This window comes from Oncorhynchus mykiss, chromosome 2, assembly GCF_057628025.1.
Source record: "Oncorhynchus mykiss isolate SJ-2025 chromosome 2, ASM5762802v1, whole genome shotgun sequence".
Taxonomy (NCBI): domain Eukaryota; kingdom Metazoa; phylum Chordata; class Actinopteri; order Salmoniformes; family Salmonidae; genus Oncorhynchus; species Oncorhynchus mykiss.
The window spans coordinates 58,500,565-58,515,427 of NC_143023.1; the positions used below are offsets into that span (position 1 = coordinate 58,500,565).

At 38.5% G+C, this 14,863-nt stretch overlaps 1 protein-coding gene across 6 annotated transcripts in view; it reads right to left on the reverse strand.

Moving 5' to 3' along the window:
• Window positions 1-13,406, reverse strand: part of LOC110492691 (ceramide kinase) — a 33,875-nt gene extending 20,469 nt beyond the window's left edge. For 2 of the 6 annotated variants that reach the window (XM_036951890.2, XM_090203653.1), the window contains exon 1: window positions 13,055-13,374. In XM_036951890.2, the coding sequence (XP_036807785.2) occupies window positions 13,055-13,205 (151 nt within the window). In that variant the 5' untranslated portion in view covers window positions 13,206-13,374. Of the gene's footprint in view, window positions 1-13,054 lie in introns of all 6 variants that reach the window. The other 4 variants (XM_090203639.1, XM_036951892.2, XM_036951888.2 and 1 more) reach the window with 4 other exon arrangements.
• Window positions 13,407-14,863: the final 1,457 nt, after the last annotated feature.

Here is a 14,863-nt window from a genome sequence, read left to right on the forward strand (position 1 = left end):
TGTTATTGTGTCACTTTATTATTTTTTAACTTTACTTTATTTGGTAAATATTTTCTTAACTCTTCTTGAACTGTACAGTTGGTTAAGGGCTTGTAAGTAAGCATTTCATGGTAAGGTCTACATTTGTATTCGGTGCATGTAACAGTTTGATTTTATTTTGAATAATGTCACTAAGTATTTTCACGTCCGGATTTGGCAGGCAAAACCCAGAGCACAATCCATCCAGGGAATTCTTTGAGGTCACTGTGTTTTCCAATGGTTTTCTATGGGGGACCTGATTTAATAGGGCCCAGATTGCAGTTCCTATGGCTTCCACTAGATTTTAAGTCTTTAGAAATTGTTTGATGTTTTTCTTTTGAGAAATGAAGAAGTAGGGCTGTTCTTTGTAGATGTCACTCTGAAGGACTTTAGTCTTTTGTTGCGTGTGAACTGGAGCGCGCTTCACGTTGTTTTTATCCTGTATTAGAAACAGTTTATTCTGCCTTAAATGTTATCATTTATATACATTTTAGGATACCGGAGGTTGGATTAGGACCGTTGTTTGAAATGTTTGGACCAAGTTTACAGGTAACTTATTAGATACTTTGTAGTCATGTTGGAACCGGTATATTTCTGAATCAAACGCGCCAAATAAATTGACATTTTGGGGATATAAAGAAGGAATTTATCGAACAAAACGACCATTCATTGTGTCACAGACATTTGAGATTGCAAAAAGAAGATCTTCAAAAGGTAAGGCATTATTATATGGCTATTTCTGACTTTTGTGTCGCACCTGCCTGGTTGAAATATGTTTTTCATGTGATTGTATGCGGGGCGCTGTCCTCAGATAATCGCATGGTTTGTTTTCGCCGTAAAGCATTTTTGAAATCTGACACCGTGGCTGGATTAACAAGAAGTTAAGCTTTATTTTGATGCATTACACTTATATTTTCTTGAAGGGTGAATATTGATATTTCTGTAGTTTGAATTTGGCACGCTACAATTTCACTGGATGTTGTCAAATCAATCCGAAAACGGGATTCGCGCCTAAGGGATCCATAAGAGGTTATTAACATTGCCCAGCTGAAAAGACAGTATTGCAGTCTTTCCCAACTCTCTCTTTGTGGACCACCAGATTTTGTTTTAGCCCTAAACTGGCACACCTGATCCAAAAAAAAAAAGTGACATTTCTGGTGGTCCCCAAGGAGAAGGTTGGGAATGGAAAGTACTGCACTATTGGTAAGTTCGGTCATCAACTTTTTGGAGGTCATAGTTTATGAAATGTTCTTTAAGCACAACCATTTTTGGTTGATACATATCTTAAGTCTGACAATCGACAACTGCATAGTCACAAAATAAGCCAACATATGTTGTTGGTGGAGAAGTGAAGGGCCTTTGCTCCTGTGCTCTTTGTCAGTGTGTCAGCTCATCTCAGTCATCAATGAACATAATGTAATTAAGGCGACATTCCAATCGTGCTTGTACACATTACAGTTTCAAAAAAAGGTCCAATATGCAAAAATTGCTCCCACATTTCCTGGTTGCAAAAAATTTGAATAGTTTGCAGTTTGTGGCAAAACAAGCAGAATACAGTGTAGAGAATCACTGTACTATGTAAACCGCTGAGAAATATATTTTCCGCTGGTCTACGAAACCAAAAGTAAAAAACACAAAAACTAAACTAAAGCACAGGAAGCATAAAAAATATCACATTTCTACAGTGCATTCGGAAAGTATTCAGACCCCATTAACTTTTTCCACATTTTGTTACATTACAGCCTTATTCTATTCCACAGAAAGTGAGGTGGGATAAGGAGTGGGAGAAATTCAAACTAGAGGTCGACCGATTAATCAGCATGGCCAATTAATTAGGCTAGATTTCAAGTTTCCATAACAATCGGTAATCAACCTTTTTGGACGCAGATTATGGCCGAATACATTGCAATCCATAAGAAAACTGCGTGGCAGGCTGACCACCTGTTACGCAAGTGCAGTGTCAAAAGGACCTTGTGGCTGCAATGAGCCAAGGTAAGTTGCTAGCTAGCATTAAACTTATCTTATAAAAAACAATCAATATTCACATAATCACTAGTTAACTACACATGGTTGATGATATTACTAGGTTAACTAGCTTGTCCTGCGTTGCATATAATCAATGTGGTGCCTGTTAATGTATCATCGAATTACAGCCTACTTCAACTTCGCCAAATTATTTTTATTTAACATTCGCAAGAGAAGCACATTCGTTGCACAAATGTCCCTAACCATAAACATCAATGCCTTTCTTAAAATCAATACACAGAAAAATATTTTTTTGAAACCTGCATATTTAGTTAAAATAAATGCATGTTAGCAGGAAATATTAACTAGGGAAATTGTGTCACTTCTCGTGTCTATGCAAGCAGAGTCAGGGTATATGCATTCATTTGTGCCGCCTGGCTTGTTGCGAACTGTGTTTTTTCTAACAAAGACCGTAATTAATTTACCAGAATTGTACATAATTATGACATAACATTGAAGGTTGTGCAATATAACAGCAATATTTAGACTTAAGGTTGCCACCCGTTCGACAAAAACCAGTTCCAAATTTCACTGAAAGAACAAACGGTTTGTTTTCAAAATGATAGTTTACGGATTTGACCATATTAATGACCAAAGGCTCATATTTCTGTGCGTTTATCATAATTAAGTCTATGATTTGATATTTGATAGAGCAGTCTGACTGAGTGGTGGTAGGCAGCAGCAGGCTTGTAAGCATTCATTGAAACAGCACTTTACTGCGTTTGCGAGCAGCTCTTAGTACAGCGCTGTTTATGACTTCAAGCCTCTCGAGATTAGGCTGGCAATACTAAAGTGCCTATAAGAACATCCAATAGTCAAAGGTATATTAAATACAAATGGTATAGAGAGAAATAGTTGACACATAATTCCTATAATAACTACAACCTAAAAATTATTAACTGGGAATATTGAACCACCAGCTTTCATAGGTTCTCATGTTCTGAGCAAGGAACTTAAACGTTAGCTTTTTTTTACATGGAACATATTGCACTTGTAATTTCTTCTCCAACACTGTGTTTTTGCATTATTTAAACCAAATTAAACATGTTTCATTATTTATTTGAGACTAACTAGATTTTAGTTATGTATTATATACAAATATTGTTGTATTTGAGTATTCAGTATTGTTGTAATTGTCATTATTACAAATATTATATATAATAATAATAATAATCAGCATCTGCTTTTTTTGGTCTTCGAATAAATCTGTATCGACGTTGAAAAATCATATTCGGTCGACCTCTAATCCATACCCTTGGTAGGTCATAGGCATGCCATGCAGGACTTCTCAACTCTGACTTAGTGTTCACTTTTCATCACTATACTAATAGGGATGGGCTCCCATGTTTGCATTGGACTGTTTTTGAACATTACAACATCTGATGGAAATGTGCCAGGAACTACATTATGAAAGTAACGTGCTAGGCCTTCCTACCATCTCTTGACAGAGAAAGTGATGGGAATGTTTGCTTTTGTTAAGGGTCCAATGTTAGAATGAGGAGAGTAGGCCTACTTCAGAAGTAGGCTGCAGACAAGAGTGCAACTCAATATGTGATAACGATCGGCTTAACTGCAAAGGTGATACTGTTCGTGCTACTGAGGGGTTATTCAAGGGGCATTAATAAATGGTAAAGGATGTTGCTAGTCAATTCCACTTTCAAATGTATGCCAAACAAAAAACATTGATTTTCAAATTTTCCTCCTTTTCATATTTGGGTTTTATTCTACACACAGGCTATTATTTCCGCTGCCAAACAAGACCAAATTTGGTTGGTCAGGACTAGAGGTCGACCGATTATGATTTTTCAGCGCCGATACCGATTATTGGAGGACAAACAAAGCCGATGCCGATTTTTAAAATGTATTTGTAATAATGACAATTACAACAATACTGAATGAACACTTATTTTAACTTAATATAATACATCAATAAAATCAATTTAGCCTCAAATAAATAATGAAACGTTAAATTTGGTTTAAATAATTCAAAAACAAAGTGTTGGAGAAGAAAGTAAAAGTACAATTTGTGCCATGTAAGAAAGCTAACGTTTAAGTTCCTTGCTCAGAACATGAGAACATATGAAAGCTGGTGGTTCCTTTTAACATGAGTCTTCAATATTCCCAGGTAAGATGTTTTAGGTTGTAGTTATTATAGGAATTATAGGACTATTTCTCTCTATACCATTTGTATTTCATTAACCTTTGACTATTGGATGTTCTTATAGGCACTTTAGTATTGCCAGTGTAACAGTATAGCTTCCGTACCTCTCCTCGCTCCTACCTGGGCTCAAACCAGGAACACAACGACAACAGCGACCCTTGAAGCAGCGTTACCCATGCTGAGCAAAGGGAACAACTACTCCAAGTCTCAGAGCAAGTGACGTTTGAAACGCTATTAGCGCGCACCCTGCTAACTAGCTAGACATTTCACATGGGTTACACCAGCCTAATCTCGGGAGTTGATAGGCTTGAAGTCAAACAGCAGAGCTGCTGGCAAAACGCACAAAAGTGCTGTTTGAATGAATGCTTATGAGCCTGCTGGTGCCTACCATCGCTCAGTCAGACTGCTCTATCAAATCATAGACTTAATTATAACATAATAACACACAGAAATGCGAGCCTTAGGTCATTAATATGGTCGAATTTGGAAACTATCACCTCGAAAACAAGACGTTTATTCAATCAGTGAAATAAGGAACAGTTCCGTATTTTATCTAATGGGTGGCATCCATCAGTCTAAATATTCCTGTTACATTGCACAACATTCAATGTTATGTCATATTTACATAAATTCTGGCAAATTAGTTCACAATGAGCCAGGCGGCCCAAACTGTTGCACATACCCTGACTCTGCGTGCAATGAACGCAGGAGAAGTGACACAATTTCACCTGGTTAATATGGCCTGCTAACCTGGATTTCTTTTAGCTAAATATGCAGGTTTAAAAATATATACTTTTGTGTATTGATTTTAAGAAAGGTATTGGTGTTTATGGTGAGGTACACGTTGGAGCAACGACAGTCCTTTTTCGCGAATGCGCACTGCATCGATATTATGCAACACAGGACACGCTAGATAAACTATTAATATCATCACACATGTGTAGTTATAACTAGTGAGTATGATTGATTAAGTTTAATGCTAGCTAGCAACTTACCTTGGCTTCTTACTGCATTCGCGTATCAGGCGTGCTCCGCGTTGGACTAGTTAACCGCAAGGTTGCAAAATTGAATCCCTGAGCTGACAAGGTAAAAATATGTCGTTCTGCCCCTGAACAAGGCAGTTAACTCACCGTTCCTAGGTCATCATTGAAAATAAGAATGTGTTCTTAACTGACTTGCCTAGTTAAATAAAGATGTCCGATTTCCGATTGTTATGAAAACTTGAAATCGGCCCTAATTAAATCGGCCATTCCGACTAATCGGTCGACCTCTAGTCAGGACCAAATCTGAACCAATCATAGAAGTCTGTTTCACATGAAAGTACAACTCAGTAGAGTACATTACAGTAGAGTTCAGTACGGTACAGTTAGGTCTGGCTAATATGGCCAAAAAATCATTTCTCAATTTTTTTCAAACCTATGGGCGATTCTCGATATATCTCAATTTTTCAAAACGTTTTCTCTAAATAAATGTTATACAATTAAAAGGTCAAATACACTGCATTACAAACAGTTAGCAGTAATCTAATGCATTTAGGGCTTGTGAAGTTATACCTAGGATAAATATAAGCCTTCCCCAACCATAATTTTGGTTTTGATTTTATCAAAATAGTTTAACCAACTTTTTTTGTTGCAATAATCACTGATCTGGCTTTGAAGTCTATGAAAATGCTTTTTTTTTGTTACACATTTAACTTTAACCATGCATAATGCACATTCACAAATAATGACTGACTTCTTGTAGCAGGCGTTAGGCTATAGAAAAATAACACAGGTCTCATCAACAATCGCTCAAGTCCAGTGCTTGTGATTAGCCAGCTAATCTTTATATTTCAAGTTTAGCCAACTTGGGATCTATTTGCAAGCTAACACGGTTGAACAGTTGAATTGTTATGAACATACCCTTCTGTCGGTCTCCCAACATTTTGAAAAGCATGTTAGCCTGTCCACTTTGTTCATAGGTTTGATGGATTCTATTAAAATGTAACATGTTTCAAGTTAAACTGTACAGTCGTGGCCAAAACTGTACAGAATGACACAAATCTAAATTTTCAAAGTCTGCTGCCTCAGTTTGTGTCATGGCGATTTGCATATACTCCAGAATGTTATGAAGAGTGATCAGATTAATTGCAATTAATTGCAAAGTCCCTCTTTGCAATGCAAAAGAACTGAATCCCCCAAACACATTTCCAGTGCATTTCAGCCCTGCCACAAAAGGACCAGCTCACATCATGTCAGTGATTCTCTCGTTAACACAGGTGTGAGTGTTGACGAGGACAAGGCTGGAGATCACACTGTCATGCTGATTGAGTTTCGAATAACAGACTGGAAGCTTCATAAGGAGGATGGTGCTTGGAATCATTGTTCTTCCTCTGTCATCCATGGATACCTGCAAGAAAACATGTGCTATCATTGCTTTGCACAAAAAAGGCTTCACAGGCAAGGATATTACTGCCAGTAAAATTGCACCTAAATCAACCATTTATCGGATCATCCAAAACTTCAAGGAGAGCGGTTCAATTGTTGTCAAGAAGGCTTCAGGGTGCTCAAGAAAGTCCAGCAAGCACCAGGACTGTCTTCTAAAGTTCATTCAGCTGCGGGATCGGGGCACCACCAGTACAGAGTTTGCTCAGGAATGGCAGCAGGCAGGTGTGAGGCAAATACTTTTGGAGGATGGCCTGGTGTCAAGAAGGGCAGCAAAGAAGCCACTTCTCTCCAGGAAAAACATCAGGGACAGACTGACATTCTGCAAAAGGTACAGGGATTGGACTGCTGAGGACATTTTCTCTGATGAATCCCCTTTCCAATTGTTTGGTGCATCCGGAAAAAAGCTTGTCCGGAGAAGACAAGGTGAGCGCTACCATCAGTCTTGTGTCATGCCAACAGTAAAGCATCCTGAGACCATTCATGTGTGAGGTTGCTTCTCAGCCAAGGGAGTGGGCTCACTCACAATTTTGCCTAAGAACACAGCCATGAATAAAGAATGGTACTAACACATCCTCCGAGAGCAACTTCTCCCAACCATCCAGGAACAGTTTGGTGATGAACAATTCCTTTTCCAGCTTGATGGAGCATCTTGCCATAAGTCAAAAGTGATAACTAAGTGGCTCGGGGAACAAAACATCAATATTTTGGGTCCATGGCCAGGACTCCCCAGACCTTAATCCCATTGAGAACTTGTGGTCAATCCTCAAGAGGTGGGTGGACAAACAAAACCCCACAAATTCTGACAAACTCCAAGCATTGATTATGCAAAAACGGGCTGCCATCAGAAGTTAATTGACAGCATGCCAGGGCGGATTGCAGATGTTGAAAAAGAAGGGCAATCACTGCAAATATTGACTTTTTGCATCAACTTCATGTATTTGTCAATAAAAGCCTTTGACACTTATGAAATATTTTTAATTATACTTCAGTATTCCATAGTAACATCTGACAAAAATATCTAAAGACACTGAGGCAGCATATTTTGGGAAAATTTATATTTGTGTCATTCTCAAAACTTTTGGTCACGACTGTACGTTGGGCCTACAGAAATAAATGCCTATAAAAACATATTTTTCCAACAACAACAAAAAATAAGTTAAGGCAAGTTAGTTAAGAACAAATTCTTATTTACAATGACGGCCTACCAAAAGGCAAAAGGCTTCCTGTGGGGATGGGGGCTGGGATAAAAAATATAGGACAAAACACACATCACAACAAGAGACAACACTACATAAAGGGAGACCTAAGACGACAACATAGCATGGCAGCAACACATGACAACACAGCATGGTATCAGCACAACATGGCAGCAGCAGGTTTAGTTTGGCAGCTGGGGTGAAAGAGGAGCAATTATGATAGAGGAAACCATGTCTAGATTTAACCTTAGCCTGCAGCTTTAATGTGTGCTGAGAGAAGGACAGTGTACCGTCTAGCCATACTCCAATGTACTTGTATGAGGTGACTACCTCAAGCTTTAAACCCTCAGAGGTAGTAATCACACCTGTGGGGAGACCTGTTTATCCACTTCTCCACCAGACAAGGCGGTGACTGAAAATGTTGTGTTGATTGATGCAAGAACCACTTTACAAAATATTCCCATACCCATTATTACAGATAATCAGATAAATTATGCTACCCTCTGCCTATTGGCTACGTACCTTATTCAAGCCCATCTCAAAATACAACACTGACTCTTTAAGACAAAAAAAAAGCTCTTACCTAGAAATGTACACATGTGTGCTCTTATGGGAAGCAATCACTCCATTGCTGACTACAAAGTATCCATAACTGGGCTAAAAACTCACTAACTAGCAAAGGATATGAAGAAAATGTGCTCATGTGGCTACATGCAGCTCTTGCTTTGATCTCAAACCAAGCGCATTTACTCACAACCACAGCTGTAAACACAGTCCAGTTCAAAGTAAATGGCACAGATCCATATATGGCAATAGTCTGCATACAACAAAATCTCTTCCATAGTTCATTTTGTTTTGGTATGTTACACTGAAAGTGGCTAATATTGCTTTGATTCGATCACAATTCCCACAATAAAGGGAAACGTTGCCAGTGTTAACAGGCAAAACTCGTTGAGTGAAGTTCAATCTCATGCTTCTCTCAGTGGGATGATATTTCTTCTGCACTGCAGTCCCAGGGGGCGCAGCTTAGAGGGAACATTAGTCTTGACTGATAAGGGCTGAGGAAATATAAGCTCCTTGTCTGCAAAATTAACAAAACAAGGCTATGCCAATGTACAAGCAAGCGCCACTGCTGAGGTTACCACCTTTTTGAAGATTGTGTTTCACTGATACTACAGTTTTGATAACTTAATCTTAAATGGCACTTGTTTTTTTATTGACTGACTATACACCGAGTGTATAAAACATTAAGAACACCTGCTCTTTCCACGACATACATTGACCAGGTGAAAGTTATGATCCCTTATTGATGTCACTTGTTAAATCCACTTCAAATCAGTGATGAAGGGGAGGAGACACGTCAAAGAAGGGTTTTTAGGCCTTGAGACAATTTGCCACCTTGAGAGTTCATGCCCCGACAAACTGAGGCTGTTCTGAGGGCAAAGGGGGGTGCAACTCAATATTAGCGAGGTGTTAATGTTTTGTACACTTGGTGTATATGAGGCAATTTAGCAATTACGATTTGTTATCTGTAATAGCTATGATAAATTAGGCATTTATTGCGCACTGTTGGCATATAGAGAAATGCCCCCAAAAAATTCCAGTGTGGGCAGTGAGTCCCATTTGAGCACTCAAAAAATAAAAGTGTGAGTACTCGAACAGCCCATCCCTAGTACAATAAAGTACATTATTGTGTTCTCAACTCTAGTGTGCTCTACTGTGTACTGTTCTGAAGTAGAGTTAGGCGGTTTACAGATTTTTATATCACTATACAAAAATGTGAAAAATACCATTGGGCATCTTACCAGAATGCTAACAAAATTAGCTCAAGTACTAGCGAATTTCCATGAGGCTACTAGCTAAATATGCCAACGAGCGCAAACGAAAATAAACAAATTACAATTACAGGCAATCCAGCTAATAAAGTTATACATGTATAGGTATGGGGCTACCGAATGTCATTTTTGGGGATTTTTTATTATTATTTAAAAGCAAATGTGAACGAGACATATTGAACAAAATAAAGATGTTGACACGCTTGTCTGCTCTGAAACAGATCTAAAAATGCTTATTTTTGTCATTTCTGCTCGGCATCAGACAAAGTTTGTGCTTCAGTAGCACTTCTCGTTTTGGATGAGAATTCACAAATGTGCATTCTATCAGCAGACAGCTCTCGTGACTAATGTGTTGCTTTTTTTCTACCTATTTCTAAGTGTAGACAGCAAGCCTACTTTTCTCCGGTAAAGTTCAAGATTAACTAGCTGGCTACATTCTTTCTATGATTAACATTAGAAATATGATGGCCATGCATCATTTGTTTCACAAAAAAAAACCTTGCAAGGTCATTTACCGTGTTTGCCAGCCAAATAGCGTTGCATTTGTCATCTGATGAAAATGAAGCTATTTTCAGACTAATTTACTAGTGCATTTTCTGTGAAAGAAAACTATATTTGCACGTCCCTGATCCCTCTATTGAAGCAAACACAACACACAGCTGGACTCACCTGCTCACGCTTTCTTTCACCTGTTGTGCTATTAACAAAAAAAACTGGTCCTGGCTGGACCAAATCTGAACCAATCATGGACATCTATGTTTTGGCCAAGACAAGGCTGGTACGGACAAAAAAATCTACATCTGTGGAAGTTGAAATTAAAGCAGGTCTGGACTAGGGCTGTTAGGGTGACAGCATTACCGCCACATCGGCAGTTACGAGTCATGACGGCAGTCAAATTCCACGTGACCGTTTAGTCACGGTAATTTGGCTTCTCCAAGCTCTGACGCTGCTGATAGTCATTATTAGCCTACCAAACTTGCTAACTGATTTGCACTCAGCACTCTATTGTCCCTCTGACATCAATGCAAATGTCATCAAAAATCTAATCAAACACTTCGTTACACTTCGCTCATGTTGTGCAAAACTTCTATAGGCTATGTAAATTGTGTGAGAAAACAAGAGTGATGGCCTTTATTAAAAAGATGATCCCATCAGCTTTCTATAGGCTAGGCCTATTATATTTATTTCTCAACTTTTCTTAATATTAAGCACATAGCTTATCTTTACAATCTTTACAATAGGATTATATAGCCTACCTGGCTGGCATGAAAATTAACCATTGGAAAAGCGTCCTCCATTCGCTATTTAAGTGCATTTAAAAAAAAAAATGTTTACCTTTATTTAACCAGGCAAGTCAGTTAAGAACAAATTCTTATTTTCAATGACGGCCTAGGAACAGGGGCAGAACGACAGATTTGTACCTTGTCGGCTCGGGGGTTTGAACTTGCAACTTCCGATTACTAGTCCAACGCTCTAACCACTAGGCTACCCTGCCGCCCATTGATGACATTCTTTTCTCTGCCCCTGTTTTGAGACAGGTGCATGATAATGGTCCATCCTAAATCAAAACACATATACTATTTAGTATATGTAAATACAATATTAAAACATGAATAGTGTGAAGAATTTGTTCTTAACTGACTTGCCTAGTTAAATAAATAGTTAAATAAATAAAATAAAAATGAGGTGACAAGATTAGCCTATCACTTGTGAATGCATTTCGCTATACCCGCAATAACCTCTGCACGTGACCAATAAAACGTTGATTTGATGATATATGATCACTTGTGAATGATGCCCAGCTTAAGGCCAGGAACCATTTCCTTGTTTGACCGCTAGGTTTCATCGGTATTATGACTCATACTGTGGTACTCTATATGCTTTGCCCCTCATCTGAATCTCAAGTGACAAGAGATTTGCTATGTAGCCTGTCATTGATGATTATAAAGAAATAACTTTCAATATTTTTTATTTTATTTATTATTTTATTACCTTTAACTAGGAAACTCAGTTAAGAACAAATTCTTATTTCCAATGACGGCCTAGGAACAGTGGGTTAACTGCCTTGCTCAGGGGCAGAACGACAGACTTTCACCTCGTCAGCTCAGCTCAGGGATTCGATCTTGCAACCTTTCGGTTACTAGTCCAACGCTCTAACCACTAGGCTACCCTGCCAGCTAATACATTAATAACATCCTAGAATTATGATTCTTTGTGAATTTATATGCAGTGTCTTTAGACTAACAACATCGACACAGTAGCCTAAAACATTAAGGCTAATTTGCAAGGGCTATGGTGGTTATTACCGTGTGAGGTGATAAAATGTCAGCCAGCTCATAAAGAAGAACTCCGAGGCCAAATTGTGTGCCATCCAATTGACCCGACATAGCGAGGCTATCCAAGCCAGGGCCGCAGCCGCACTCCGCGGACCAGCTGTCAAACAACAAACAGCTCAGAATCGGCTTGCTTTCATTTAAAATGAAGCCCTGGGCAATGGATAGAGGTCAAAAACTTCCTTCACCATGGAGTGGAGTTATGATGAATTTCACTTGAATGATGAACTTCAGTGAAGCTGTGAGGAATCTAGCTCCGATTACATTATTTGCTCATTCTCAATTCTTCCAAAAATGTCAATTATGAAACACCCACCTTGTGTTTGTCCTCGGTAGTTGCGTACCTATTTTTTCAATAAACGTTAATCAAATACAACCACTGACTGTTTACTCATTGCTGTTGCTCCAAGATGGCAACTAAGCACAAATGCGCATGTGCCCATTGTATATCAACAAGGAAACAGTAGGTGGTGGTATTTGATTAACGTTTATTACATAGGTACAATGTGGGGATTTCATAATTGAAATGTTTTGAAGTGCGAATCGATGTAGTCGGATTCCACAAAGCCTGGTCTCGGCTCCACGCTGCTGAAGTTCTTCAGAAACTTCCTTCACCATGGAGTGGAGTTTAGTCCACTAGTCAATGGATCGTCTTGCTGTTATAATATTCAAGCATATATATAAGAAAAATAAACGAGTACATGAAACTCTTAATGTCCTAACGTTAGTTGTCGGTGTCGGATAGGCTATGGGGCAATTAACTACATCGACCTTATACTTATAGGGAAAATGTAGGCTATATCATTCCATGTCATTCGTTGACAATAACAAATGTTAAGAGCATGCAACGACTAATTTATATTGCCTATATAATAACATTCAGAGGATTATGTGCATGCCCACGTCATGTGTTTACGCGAATGTGGATGGCGGATATACCCAACAAAGAAAACAGGCTAAATCACCAGTCCCTCGACCTCTCAACGTCCTTCATCGTGCACCGCGGAATATTTTAATAACATCTTTGCACTTCATAACCAGTTTATCTTTTGACACTTACCGACTTTAAATGGGTGATGCATGCCCCCAGAAACGCGTTTTTTCTTGGTCGCAACCTCTTTCCATGTCAGAAGCACACGGTTTAACGACACTTCGAATAAGCTGTTTTTCAGTAGGAGTTGGGATGCCAACAACCGTGGTTGTTTTTCCATGTCTTCACCAAGAAGCCACAGAACTGGATGACTATTCAGTAATTTATCGGGTTGTCGAGACACCTTTGTCTACAGAAGGAAACAATGTTGCTATTTTCGACAACGGCAGTGCCACAATTGGATAGCGGATTCTTCATTCACCATAGGGGACGAACTAAACATTACGCACAGCGTCACGACGTATTCTAATTTTGGTGCTGGAGAGAAATTTTAAAATGACGGACAGACAGCTTGCTCTGAGAGCAAATATTACGTGGTGGAAAAAGTACACAATTGTCATACTTGAGTAAAAGTAAAGATACCTTAATAGAAAATGAATCAAATTAATGTGAACGTCATCCAGTAAAATACTACTTGAGTACATTTTGTTAAGTATTTGATTTTACGATTGTTAAGTATCAAAGGTTAATGTAATTGCTAAAATATATTTGAGTATCAAAAGTATAATTATAATTAATTTCAAATTCCTTATAGTACTTTCCTGCAGTCAAATGACAAAATCATCCTCTAGTTGCCTCATTGGTGGAATGTTATTAGTATTTTTCACAACTTCATAATTAATTAACATTATTTCAAACCTGTCGAAAATCCAGTTTTTCTATGTCAAACGGTTTTGCTATATTTCAGTCTTCTGTGATGTATAGAAAGTGTAATATTGGGATTCTAACTCAAAATTCAATACATTTGAACTCTATATCTGACATGGTACAAGATCTTATTTTTTAAGCCCATGTGTGTGAGGTGTATACGTTGGTTTCAAAGTAGATTTGTGATCCAGATTTAGCACACTCCAGTCAAAAGGTTGTTAAGCAAACCAGACGACAATATAACAGCATTTGTGTTTAGTGAGTCCACCAGGTCAGGGGCAGTAGGATGATCAGGGATGTTCTGTTGATAAGTGCGTGAATTGGACAATGTTCCTGTCATGCTAATCATTCGAAATGTAATGAATATCCTGGAAAGGGGATGGCGCCGGAGGAGATGGCTGCCGTTTTATGGGCTCCTAACCTATTGTGCTAATGTGTGTTTTTTCACATTATTTGTAACTTATTTTGTACATAATGTTTTTGCATCCATCTCTTATTACCGAAAAGAGCTTCTGTATGGCAAGACATCAATTAATCACCTTGTACTGGATAAAGATTAATTTTCTTTAACGAGTCGGATGCGACAGGATTTACTTCAGACAAGGCCCAAATCCCCGTCACTCACATGAAGAAGAGATGGAGATATCAGGAACATAGGTCGGGGTGGACATGTAAGAATCTGACGGCGAGTGAGTAATCCCCCTCTACCACCAATCGTATTAGCCAACGTGCAATATTTGGATAACACAATGGATGAGCTCAAGTCATTTTCCCAACAATTGTTTATAGACAGATTATTTCACTTATAATTCACTGTATCACAATTCCAGTGGGTCAGAAGTTTTAAACAGCTTGCAAAATTCCAGAAAATTATCTCATGGTTTTAGAAGCTTCTGATAGGCTAATTGACATCATTTGAGTCTATTGGAGGCGTACCTGTGTATGTATTTCAAGGCTGACCTTCAAACTCAGTGCTTCTTTGTTTGACATCATGGGAAAATCAAAAGATATCAGCCCCCAAAAATTGTAGACCTCCACGAGTCTGGTTCATCCTTAGGAGCCATTTCCAAA